Source organism: Chrysemys picta, chromosome 10 (assembly GCF_011386835.1).
Source record: "Chrysemys picta bellii isolate R12L10 chromosome 10, ASM1138683v2, whole genome shotgun sequence".
Lineage (NCBI taxonomy): Eukaryota > Metazoa > Chordata > Testudines > Emydidae > Chrysemys > Chrysemys picta.
This window is the reverse complement of record NC_088800.1, coordinates 2385801-2399018: the sequence shown is the minus strand read 5'-3', so window position 1 is coordinate 2399018 and position 13218 is coordinate 2385801. Positions and strand designations below refer to the sequence as shown.

General features: G+C 48.7%; 1 protein-coding gene across 3 annotated transcripts in view; it reads left to right on the top strand.

The window, feature by feature from the left end:
• Positions 1–4461: 4461 nt before the first annotated feature.
• The window catches only part of ADAMTS7 (ADAM metallopeptidase with thrombospondin type 1 motif 7), a 140909-nt gene continuing 132152 nt past the window's right edge, over positions 4462–13218 (top strand). For 2 of the 3 annotated variants that reach the window (XM_024107195.3, XM_065559125.1), the window contains exons 1-2: positions 4462–4689; positions 9635–9990. In XM_024107195.3, the coding sequence (XP_023962963.2) occupies positions 4599–4689; positions 9635–9990 (447 nt within the window). In that variant the 5' untranslated portion in view covers positions 4462–4598. Of the gene's footprint in view, positions 4690–6738; positions 9991–13218 lie in introns of those variants that run through there. The other variant, XM_065559123.1, reaches the window with a different exon arrangement.

The window sequence follows — 13218 nt, the reverse complement described above, 5'->3', positions numbered from 1 at the left end:
TTTAGCACGGTTGGTTTGTAAAATATCAGTGACACTAAAGCAGCATTACTTAAGTTGATAGATAGATAGATAGATAGATAGATAGAGAGAGAGAGAGAGAGAGAGAGAGAGAGAGATTGTATTTTACCTTATACCTAAGCATCTGTTGATCAGGCTTACACAGACTGTGATTGTTTGGTTCCCCCACTAGGTGTCATGCTCACTGTAAAATGTACCTTAAAATGTGATCACTATTATTTTCAAAATAATATTCCTGAAAATCAGAAAGGCAAAAGGGGCCTAATTCTGCTCTCAGATACATACCCAACCCCAGTCTAACTGAAAATAGGTCCTTTAAAGTGAGCAGCGTGTGGCTGCATTTAGCCTGGGGTAGCTGAGAACAAAATTTGGCCAAAGTGTGGCAAACATTTTGAATGTGTTTCAAAATGATCATAAATCTTTTTCTATAAGTAAACATGAAACAGTGGCTGTATATTCAGAATTGCCCAGCACAGATCTAATTCTACCCTCACTGAAGCCAGAATTGAGCCAAAGTTAAGTGCACTCAAAAATGTCATTCATTGTGTTTATGCAGCGATTCCCATTTGCTGGAACATCAGCTATTAGGGGGAAATTCACCCAGGTGCAGAGGGCCAGAATGTCTGATTCAATAAGTTAATTCCTAACAGATGGGATCTGTCAGTCAAACCCAAAGTCCTGCTGCTTCACCTGACCACTGACTTTGCCCCTGCCCCTGCTCCAGTCCAGCAGGGATTCACTCAATTTCTTCTTTAAAAAATATTTTAGTGTATTGCCTCATTGTCAAATAACCAACCATGCATCTGCTGCCTTGGCTTGGTCATTCCCACCCCTCCTGCATGTAACCAGTTTTAGTGCAAACACACAGAGCCAGTGGTTCTCAACCAGGGATACACATACCCCTGGGGGTACACAGAGGTCTTCCGGGGGGTACATCAACTCAGCTAGAGAGTTGCCTCGTTTTACAACAGGTTACATAAAAAGCACTAGCCAAGTCAGTACAAACTAAACTTTCATCCAGATAATGGCTTGTTTATACTGCCCTATATTTCTATTCCAACTGGTTTATTTTATAGCTATATGGTAAAAATGAGAAAGTCAACAATTTTTCAGTAATAGTGTTCTGTGACACTTTGGTACTTTTATCTCTGATTTTGTAAGCAAGTAGTTTTTAAGTGAGGTGAAACTTAGGGGTACACAAGACAAATCGGACTCCTGAAAGGGGTGAAGTAGTCTGAGAGCCACTGGGTTACACTACTGATTTCAAAGGAGTCACTCCAGATTTACTCTGCTGGCTGAAAGCAAATCTGGCTCACGTACATTGAATTCTTTCATGTGTGTCCTCTCTGCTCACCTCTGCTCTGTAGAGCCCCCGGCACAGGCAAGGGGATTTGGGGTGGGGGCAGGTCCGAGTGCACATGCCACAGAGCGAGGGGTGGGGGGAGCAGGAGAGAGTCCTGTCGTTCGCTTCACCAGCATAAGTCCCTGTGAAATTTAGAGATGGCTCAGTTGCCTGCCCACTAGTTCTCAGATGTTTCTAACCTTTCATCTAGATACAGTCGACAGGATATTTTTTATGCAGAATAAAATGCTAAGTGACAATGCTCTTCCCGTTTAGGGTCAGTATTACAGCGAAGGGCAGTGTTTGCAAAAATTACAAGACTTCCAATTCGTCTTTGGCCAAAGCACTGAGAATTTCAGCGTAGGCAGCGAATGAGCCGGCAGCTGCAGGGCGTGGAGCATCCCTGGGCATTGAGGTGGCTCTGCTCCTTGCAAAGGGCATTCAGCACCGTGCAGGATCTGCCCCCATAGCGGGAATGTTTATTGGGCTTTAGCGCGTTATTTTAAATTCGGTGAGGTTTTTAACCATCATTTTATTCCTCTTTATTGTTTGCAGAGAGAGTAAAGAGCCTGATCCTAACAATGACGAGACAGTGAGCTGAGACCTCTGCTTATTGTATAACTGGTTCACTTTCTGTTCCCTAGAGTTGCCAGCTCTCCTGGCTTTGCCGGGAGTCTCCCGGAATCGGGCTCGATCTCCTGGAGGCTCCTCAAGCCAAAAGGGAGATTTTAGACTGCTAAAAGTCCAGCAGCGCAGAGGGGCTAAGGCAGGCTCCCTGCCTGCCCTGGCTCCGTGCCCTCCTGGAAGCGGCCGGCACATCTCTGCGGGTCCTAGGGAGGGTTAGGGGGCTGCGCATGCTGCCCCTGCCCTGAGCGCTGACTCTGCAGCTCCCATTGGCCAGGAATAAAACAAAGCCCCAAATATTGGGACTGCCCCTGCTGGAATGGCTTCCTGGGGTTTATCGTCCATAATAACACGGCGCATTTTTGACCCGCGTGGCTAGTCAGAGTTGGGGGGCCTGGAGGCAGAAATCAGTGGCTGTCAGGTATTTCTCAGATGCGGCTTTATTTATTTACTAAGATTGTACAAAGTCGTGTGTCTCTGAACGCAGAAGGGATCAAATAGCAGGAAACAGCTTATTTTGCGGACAGCCCCAAGAGCATTCTTTTCAGGCTTCACCCCGATCCCCAAACTTCTCCCCAGGTTTCTTCCACAGTCAGACACCATGCTTACAGCTGCCCCTTCTGCCCATCGGTCTGTCTCCCGATCTGCTCTGCGTGTGTGTGTGTTCTCCCTTCCCTCAGACACACACACACACTCCTTACCCAAAACAATACCTAGCAAAAGCCCTCTGCCCGCTCATTCCAAAAACTCCTGTGTGCACTCACAACCCCTTCTTGTCTTGGGGGAGGGAGGCCTTGGGATTAATTTATCCAGTTACGTTAACTGAAGGGTGCGTCCACACCCACTCTCAAAGATGTTTGCGATCTAAGCAGTCACACTTTCAGCATAGTAATAATAATACAGGAGAGCATACAGCAGGCCACCACTGAGACCAGGGTCCTGTTGTGCAAGGCGCTGTACATATGCACGGTAAGATGTAGTCTCTGCCCCGAAGAGTTTACCCCCTAGATTGACAAAAAAAACAGTAAGGGTAATTTGCCCTGGGTCATCACCTAGAGAATGTGCTGCACAGCAGGGAGTTAAACTCACACCTCCTGGGTGCCAGTCTGATATTGATGTGAATCCCAGCCTTGGGACAGGATGACGGTTTCATCCCACTCCCAGAAATACGATCCGATACTTTCAGACCATCTGACAGACATTGCGCCCCCTTTCCCCCACACTGGTGGAGGAAGAGAAGCTGATTAGCATTATTTAAATTAATCCTGTCTTGATTTCTAAGATCTCATTTCTGGCGACCTTGAGCCAGAAGAGCCAGACTTCTTGGAGAATGTTAGAATAAGACGAACACACTGTACTGGGCAGTGGGCAGATGGGCACAAGTTGGAGCAGACTTTGGGCTTCTCGAAATGACAATGGGGCATCTAGTCTGCAGCTACTCCCAGACTCTGGATAGCCCCTCAAAGATGCCCTCCCCCCCTCCTGCCCTGGGCAAAGCATAGCCCAGGGGCAGCTCAGAATCTGGGCCAATGTGTCTAACCACCTGTCCCCTCTCAAGCAAGGTCTGCTGTGTACCACAGGGATTAAAGGGACAGTCTTGACAAAGTCTTTACTTTGTATCTCAGTCTTTACTCGGTTTTTTTAAAATGATTTCCCGTGAGGATGTAAGATCCAGGGAGCTGAGGCTGGCCTGGCCACCCTACCCGTCTATAAACCAGTGACTGCCGGGGGGGTTACACTTACATCTCGGGGCGCAGGGTCCTTCCTGTTCACTCCTGCAGCAGGAGGGAATCCAATCTGTCCTCCCTGGAATGGGACCATGGAGGCACCACACTGAAAACTCAGTACAACTCCCCCCCCACACACACACACACTCCGAGTGGGACGGGGCCCAGGGCCGCCCAGAGGGGGGGCAAGTGGGGCAATTTGCCCCAGGCGCCCCCAAGAGAATATAGTATTCTATAATATTGCAACTTTTTTATGGCAGGGCCCCCGAAATTGCTTTGCTCCAGGCCCCCCTGAATCCTCTGGGCAGCCCTGACGGGGCCCCCTGTAGTAGCGCCCAGCTGCCGAAGGAAAGGCCCCGGGCCCCGGCAAAGGACTCCGCGAGGGAGACCCGGGGAGCGCCGGCGGGTGCTTCGCAAAGCCACCAGGAGGCTCCCTCGCACCAGCCCGAGAGGCCGGGCCGGGGAAGGAGCCGCGGCGGCGGGGGGCGGGCTGGGGACTCGGCGGGGAAGGTCTGAGTCACTCCCGGCGCTTGTCCTGCCCCGTGTGCGCGGGGAGCAGCGGCCGGGACACGCTCATTGCCCCCGGAGCCGCGGGGCGTTGGGGGCGCGGGGAGTTTGGGGGGGACCCGGGGAGGGGTTGTTCCTTCTCAGCCGGAGGCGGGCGGGGACCGCGCGGGGCGCCCACGCTGGCAGCCCGGGGCACACGCAGAGCCGGCAAGTGCCAGCCAGGGGCCCCGGGGCGAGGACTGGCCCCAGCCGGGGAACGGAGGCGTGAAGGCGGCCCCCCGAGCGGGCTGGCCCCGGGGCGCCGAGGCGAGGCGGGGACATGCCCCTTCACCCAGCCCGCCGCCGCCCGCAGGAGAAGTGACCCCCGGGCCGTGCCCAGCATGTCAGCCCCCCTGCAGCGCCTCCTGCTCCTCGCCGGAGCCCTGGCCCTGGCGGGCTGCGCCGAGCAGCCGGGCGGAGCCGCGGAGAAAGGTCGGTACCCCGCGGGCGGCTCTTTGGTTTGCAGCGGGGAGAAGCCGCTGCAGGTTTTGCACCAGGGCGGAGAGAGGGAGGGAGGCGGCGGGGGGCGAGCTGTCTCCCCGGGCTGGCTGCAGCCCTGTTCCCCGGGACGCGCCGGGCGCGGGGAGACTCAGGGAGCGGCAAGGTCTGCAGCGGGGGCCGGTGGGGTTTGACAGCTGCACGCGGGGTCCCCCCAGGCAGAACCCGGGCTGGGAGCCCCGGGCGCTCCGCTCCTGCCCGTGCGTCCCGGGAGAGCTCATTCCGGCCGGGCCGGTAACGCTCCGCCAGCCGGCGTGTCTGGGGTCAGCGGCCTCGGACCGCCCGGGTGCGGCAGGAGAGGAGGCGGTGAAACCAGGAACAGAGCCCCGGGGATCCGTTTACGGCGCGACTGAACCGTGCGCTTGGCAAACAGTGCCTCTAGATCCTGGGAAATCTCCCCAAAGCTGGGAATTTTTGAGTCAAACGTTTTGAATGAAAATTCCCAATTTCCCAAGTTGAAACCTTTGACTCACAAATTCCCAGGTTTGGGGTAATTTCCCTGGATATAGAAGCACTGTAAAAAAAACTTTATCTGGGGATTTTTCACCAGGTTTGGGAAATTTTTAGCGCTAGGTTGGGAAAAGTTGGCATCACGATATAGAAGCACTGTGGGCAAAGACCTAGGTGCAGGGCAGATGGAAGGGCCCCCAGAAGCGGTGGTGCCCGCTGACCCGGAGAGGAAGGGGCATTTGTCTAAACGCCCCCCTTTCTCCAGCATTAGAAGCCCTGTAATGGACCCACAGCAGTAAACTCCTGGCTTGCTGCAGGTACCAGGAGATGGGAAGAATCGTGAAGGCTGGGAACTTTCCTCCTTAGATCCATAGAATGGTAGGACTGGAAGGGACCTCGAGAGGTCTTCTAGTCCCATCCCCTGCACTCAAGGCAGGACTAAGTATTACTTGGCCCAGACCAACTCTTAGAGAGTCCCCCAGAGCCATCCAGAGCCAGGACCCTCCCATCACTCAGATTAGAGATGAGTAGAGACAGAGGAGAAACTAGTGCAGATGCCAAAGAAGTCAAGAGGTTTGGAGAGATCCACTGGTATACAGGGTGCTTTGGTACCTTCCCCTGGTGCAGGTGCCTTGACTGGGTCATACAAGTGGAACTACTGTACAAGCCTTAACTAGTCACCACAGTTATCACTAGGGGGCAACTGTTTACCTAAGTAGACTTTGTCTCAGAAAGCACATCCACTGCACCGTGATTTTCCTGGGCAATCTCAGCACACTTTTTACTTTGTCCCTTTTGGTGTGACAGGCATTTTTTTTATCTGTAATATATATTTATAAGGACTGTTTGGTGCTTGCAGTATTGACAGACCAAAGGATCCATATGTCTTTGAGGCCGGTGTGCTGAATTGTGTGTCCTGTCCCTTTTATAATGGGTACTCCTGGGGGAATTCTACGTCACTGCGCACGCGCAAAATACATGTCCCCCGCAGGTTTCTTTGCTTCCCTGCAGAAAAATGACTTCTGATGGGGAAGCAAGGGGAAGCTGCAAGAGCGGTCACATGCCCCTCCCTGTCAGCGCAGGCAGATCGGTTTGGGTGCCTGGAGCAGCTGGTAGAAACATAAATCACCACCGGGGCCGGGGGGATGGGCAGTCGTGCGTGTGAGTAAGAGTGACACTCGGTCCCTCTTGCTCACTATTGCGGCATGCTCGGCGTGGAGGGGCAGGGCTTTGGGGTGTTTCTGAGGAGGTGGGAGTGGGGCAGGCTCTGTCCCCCCAGGCAGAACAGAATAGATACACCTGAGGGAATTCTGCACCACTGCGCAATGCAGAATTTTGCAGAAATTAATTTGCCTGCAGAATTTCCTTTTCCCCACAGAAATGGGCTGCTGCTAGCTGCCACTAGGGGCCACTGGACCCAGCAGAGCCCAGCTCCAGGGCCAGATTAACCTTTTGTGGGCCCCCATGGAGGCAATGGAGTATGATACGGGGAGGTCAGTCCCCAGAGCAAGGGGCCAGCGAGGGGCAATGGGGCGGGGCATGGCATGGCAGGGGCGGCCCTGCTCTGCCCAGCGTGAGGGCACTATTTACAAACCAGCAGTTACCCACTTGGCCCTGTGCTGCCAGCATACCCCTTCCCCTCAGGGGTGGGCCCACGTTGTGCCACACAGCCCCCCAGCCCAACACACACACATCCCTGACTCCCTATGGCCAGAGCCCCCCTGGACCCACTATGCCCAGTGCCCTCCCAGATCCCCACACACAAATGCACAGTGCCCTGCACACCACCCCTGCCCAGCGCCCCCCTGCCCACAGCCCCACCATGACTGCCCAGCACCCCCCCCCCACAGAACTCCCACTCCCTAGTGCCCCAACACACACATATTCCCCACCCCCTCACAACCCAGCACCCTCCCAGACCCCGAAGAGACCCACCTCCCCCACGCCCTGCCTCCCGGGTGCACTCACCGGCCCTGCTGGGAGGTGACTGTCTGCTGGGCTGAGCCAGCAGCACAACCAGGGCTGGTCCCGGGGCCGGGAATCACTCCGGTCCCTCGGGAATTTTTAAAAATTCTGTGGTTAGGTGACGATTTGTGGCTTCTTTGGAATTCAGCTCTGGGGGAATCAGAGTACACTTTCCTAGAGTACTGGGCTGTACTGTTCATGTTTTCCGCTGCCAGGTGGTTCTCCAAATGATGGAGAACAAAAGAATGACCATTCTGGGTCAGACCAGTGGTTCACCTAGCTCAGTATCCTGTCTTCTGACAGTGGCCAGTGCCAGGTGCTTCAGAGGGAATGAACAGAACAGGGCAATCATCCAGTGATCCACCCCTTGTTGTCCAGTCAGAAGCTTAGGGACATCCAGAGGCTATGTCCTTGACCATTTTAGCTAATAGTCATTGATGGACCACATGAACTTATCTAATTCTTTTTTGAACCCCATTATAATTTTGGTCTTCACAACATCCTCTGGCTACGAGTTCCACAGGTTGACTGTGCATTGACTTGCCAGAATTTATGCTCCTTTCTATTTTCCTCAGGAGGATTAAACTTCCAATTTTTAAATGATGTGTTTTTGTCTGTAACCACCTCTTTTATTCTGCTGTTTAGCCAGGGTGGCATTTTTCTGGTCTGCTTACTGTTGTTTATCTATTTATTTATTTATTGGGGTATACATTTAATTTGAGCCTCTATTATGGTGTTTTTAAATAGTTTCCATGCAGCTTGCAGGCACTGAGCCAAGATGACCCTCACTAGAGACCAAATATAGAGCTTGTGTGACATCTTGCAAAGTCTCAGGGAAGGGCAAGAGAGCATGATGACCCATAGCATTTGAGAATAAAAGTTGCTAATGAAAAAAATGCTGAGAGTTGGAAGTATTACATCAAGTGAAATGGTGTTATAATGTGTACTACCATATGAGATAAAAAGCAGAGATGGGTTCAAACTGCAAACTTTGGCAGACACCTGACAATCTGTGGCTGATCCTGGCCATTACAGGCTGGTAAGCCTAACTTCAGTACCTGGCAAAGGGCAACAAAATGATTAGGGCTATGGGACACCTTCCATAAAAGGAGAGTTTAAGAAGACTGGGACTGTTCAGCTTATTAAAGAGATGATTAAGGGGGATATGACAGAGGTCTATAAATCATGACTGGTGCGGAGAAAGTGAATAAGGAAGTGTTATTTATCCCTTCACATAACACAAGAACCAGGGGTCACCCAATGAAATTAATAGGCAGCAGGATTTAAACAAATAGAAGGAAGTAATTCTTCACAGAATGCGCAGTTAACCTGTGGAACTCCTACCCAAAGGATTTTGTGAAGGCCAAAAGTATAACTGGGTTCAAAAAAGAATTAGAGGAGTTCATGGAGGACAGGTCCATCAATGGCTATTCGCCAAGATGGTCAGAGACACACCCCTATGCTTTGGTTGTCCCTAAACCTCTGACAGCCTGCAGCAGGGACTGGATGACAGAAGGTGGAGTAGGTGGACCATTGGTCTGACCCAATATGGCCATTCTTCTGGCTGTTCAGATTTGGAGGTTTGGTTCAGTCCATTATAAAAAAAAAAAAAGTAGCCATTTGCAAATTTCAGATCTTGTATTTTGAACTCTTTTTTCTTCCTCACTCTCCTCATTATAAGTAGTGTCAATAGAGCTGGTTTCCTAAACTCTCTCTGACGTCATGTGTTTCACTAATGCTCTATTGGAAGACAAAGAATGTACATCAATGAATTTCATGCTCAATGTCTATCTCCAATTGATTAAAACTGGGTGTCATTTTCTGAATTTTTGTCAAAACCTTTAACTGAAAATTTTATGTTCTCTGGGGAAAAAGACCCTAGAATTTGTTTATGAACATTTTTATTAATTTTTTGGGGTGGCAGTTTTGAAACAACTGTAATTAAAACAATCAAATTAAACTCTATCTATTGAGGATTAAATATTTACATTTGCTTATGAAGTTCCATTATGAGAATTTAAAAATGTATTCAAGTTAAATAACTACTCACCCAGAAAACACTTTTTTTTTGTCTGCTCTTCACCACTACTTGTCTAATGAAACTTTCATATTTATTTGGGACTGTTTCCTCTGGCACTTTTTGTAAGAATAAGGGGGTTAACTCAGGTGTCCTGACATCATTCCAATTTGAATACGTTTATCTGCTCATGTAATTTAGCTTGCCTAAATTCTCCCTCTCAGATAATCTTCACTTCCTGTTCTGAATTACTGTGGTGTATTCCTTTGCTCTTTTAAACAGCTGACACTTATCATCCCATATGTGTCTCCAGTTCAGAGGTGGGAAGAATGATCCCTCCCTACTGGGAATTTGTAGAGCTAATAAACATAATGTGCAGTGGGATCCTTTGGGATGAAAGATCATCATCGTCTTTATATCTGATCATTGCAAATGTTTTCTTCACAGAGACGGTTCTCCAGCAATATTCTGGCTATGACGTTGTTCATCCAGTCCGAGTTGATGAGAGCGGATCTTTTCTGTCCTATGATCTGGCTCATCGCGCAATTCACAAAAGGGCCCTTTCCTCAAGGAACAATTTGCTCTCCTTTTATGAGCTGCATTACAAAGGACAGCATCTAAAATTCAATTTAAGCGTTAATAACAATCTCCTTGCTCCTGGGTTTGTTAGTGAGAGACGATATGGAGGGATCACCAATGCCAAGATCCAGTCTTACAATCACAACTTTTGTCACATGATTGGAGAGGTCCAGAACTGGGCGCTGAAAGGTGGTTTAGCAGCTCTGAGCACGTGTGACGGGCTGGTAAGTGTTCCAGTTGAATCCAAAAAAATGACGCTTTAATCACAGGGATATCAAAATATTAGAAACGGTGGTAAAATCCTGACTCCATTGAAGAGAAAGGCAAAACTCCCATTGACTTCAATAGGGCAAGGGCTTTACCCTTCAGATTTGATGCTGAAGTTAACATCAAAGCTCCAATTGACTCTAGTGGTGCAGGTTCACGTCCTGTCGGCTTACCTATTTGGGACTATGCTTTCTTGTCTTCTTTCAGTACTCCTGTAGAAAGTAGATTTCAGGTGTGAACCACTGAAGACGGTCATAGCTCATACCTCCTTCGTCTGCTATAGTCCGGATGTGGGATCACAAAGGACTCCATTAAAAACAGTCCGTGCAGAAAGCTTAAAGAGATTTATGGTGAAACGATTCACGGTTGATGAAACTCATCATGTTTTCTGGACATCAGTGCCAAAGTCACACTCCACTATAACTAATTTAAATCAGTGAAAAAATCAGGTTTGCGTAGGAAGCAGCTAAATTTGGGTCTGAAACTAAATGACCTTTCCAGTGAAGGAAAGATAAAAGGTACGATAAATCCAGTCTGTTTCCATTAGTCATTAGACTAGAGCAGGGATCGGCAACCTTTGGCACGCGGCCCATCAGGGAAAGCCGCTGGCAGGCCGGGATGGTTTGTTTACCTGCAGCGTCTGCAGGTTCGGCCGATTGCAGCTCCCATTGGCTGTGGTTCACCGTCCCAGGCCAATGGGGGCTGCGGGAAGGGTGGCCAGCACATCCCTCGGCCCACGCCACTTCCCGCAGCCCCCATTGGCCTGGAGCAGCGAACCACGGCCAATGGGAGCTTCAATTGGCCGAACCTGCAGATGCGGCAGGTAAACATACCAGCCTGGCCCACCAGGGGCTTTCCCTGATGGGTCACGTGCCAAAGGTTGACGATTCCTGGTCTAGGGGTCACAACTGCCTGCCTTGCTGAGGATTAAACAAGTCAAAGGGTAACATTTTAAAAAATGCCTAAGTGACTTAGGACTCTAAATCCTATTTTCAAAAATGACCAAGGAATTTAGGAGTTCACGTGGAAGTCTCATTGAGTGCCCAGGTCATTTTTGAAAATAGGATTGAGTCTTACATCCCTTAGGCACTTTTGAAAATATTATCCTCTATCTTGATCGATATCATTAAATCCAGACATCGCTGTTTCCATGCAGATGTCTGGGGGCAAAAAATATTCTGATTGTCTTACAGCAGGCAGTGGAATGTATGAGATATTTGTCTTCTAGTGCCTGGGCCACAGACAGAATAAAGGGACCGACTACTGCTACATATTGGGGAAATCCTTTTTAGCTCAAGTGATAGAGGCCTGAGGTGGTTCCCCAGCAAGGGTGTGTGTGTGTGTGTGTTTCATCTAGTAATTGTGTCTGTTGCCCTGCAGCATGTTTTAATCTTAATGTATTTAAACAAAAGCAATATGCATCTGTGCATTGCATTAGTCTTCTGGAATGCGATGCTTCTTTAGAATCAATAACCTGGACAGGTCACAGATTTGTTTTTGTTTTTTTAAACTTGAAATTTAGGCATTTGCCACTGAAATTCTGTGACAAAATCATTGATGTTGTAGGTCAGATGCTCAGCTGGTGCAAGTCAGTGTAGCTCCATTGCATCTGGCCCCGAAAGCCCTGTTGCAGATTACAAAGCAGTGGGCAGCAGATCGAACTCTGCACAGAGCATCAGTTCATCTGTTGGTGAAGGTGAAGGTAGTAACAGCTAAGATCAAATATTTGTAACTAACATTCAGCATAATGTATTTGGAATTTAAGAATAAAATTTGGGAGACGCTTAAGGTGCCAGCTAATCACTGTAGAGATCAGGAAAGGGGTGATCACCGTGTGCAGGGCGTACATCAGGGAGAGAATACTGTAAGGTGCTGAGCACATCCTGGGAGGTACAGAGGACCCTTAGTTCCGACTGAAGAGAACAGGAGCTATCAGTGCTCAGCACCTCTCATTACGTTGAGTCTGCTCAGCATCTCTCATTGCATTGCAGGATCAGGCCCTTTAGTTTGAACTTTCCCCCTACGTTCTACAACTCAGGAGAAGAGTGTCTGGATTTCGGTGTAACCCTGCTGAGTAAAGAGAGTAGGGCGGAGATGCCGTCTAGTGGCCTGGGCACCCCCGTGGGAAACGTGGAGTTCTAATGTTACCTCTTACACTGACTGCCTCTCTGGCCTCAGCTGATTTCCAAATCTGTGACGTTGGGACACTTCTTGAGCTGGACAAACACCGGGGAAAATATATTCCCAAGCATTCATTCAGATAAAAGAGGTGAACTCCTTTAGGAGGAGCCGATAGCCCTTTGAGTCACATGTTTGCAAGTGTCTGCGTGAAATGTTGGTTGCCAGATTGTTCATGGATAGGGGAAGTGTCATGAATGCTCATGTGAATGTATCTGCACCTAGATACCCTATGCAAATATACAGGCACACTGGAGGTGTTCACAAGGCCATCTTGAAAGCAATTTATAGGTGGAGGACGTATCCAGTCAGGAAACAGAAACAATACCATGTGGCTTAGATGGCCAGCCCCATAGCAGGAGTTAGGCATAAACAAATACTCAAAGCAATAACTAAATAGTTCATAGGCTGAAGTATGTTCACATGAGCCATTCGGCAAATAAGAAACAGATTAGTGAAAATTGAAGTCTATTTGCCGATAATCCACAAACAGGAGAAGGGACTAATATCAACAAATGCATTGTTTGCTAGGGATAACTCAGCCGGCAGAGTCCCTTTCACAGGGGTCTTGAGAGGACTAAATAGCTAGTTTGTAAAGAATATTGAAGAAGAAAAGTGCAATATAAATGCTAAGGATGATTATTATTTATTTAAAAGCAGACTTACTAAAGTAATGATTGACAGAAAAAAATTGTTAGACTAGAAGAACTTCGCAATATGTCATTTAGCAGAGCTGGGGAGCGGCTATTTATCATATTGTCAACCTATTTAGAATCACAAGAGAATAAACAGTTTAATGCTCCCAAATCAGTGAGCTTTTCAACATGGCTTTATGTTTTTTTTTAAATTAAACCTGAATTTTTCAGCAGGCAGATGTTAACACCCAATGCCATACTAACAATATATAATGTCATATATAACAATTGTTGAAAGTAATGCAGCATGAGTCGTAGCTTCATTATAAAGGATTAATCACATAACATTTGGAATTATGCTAAGAATTACAG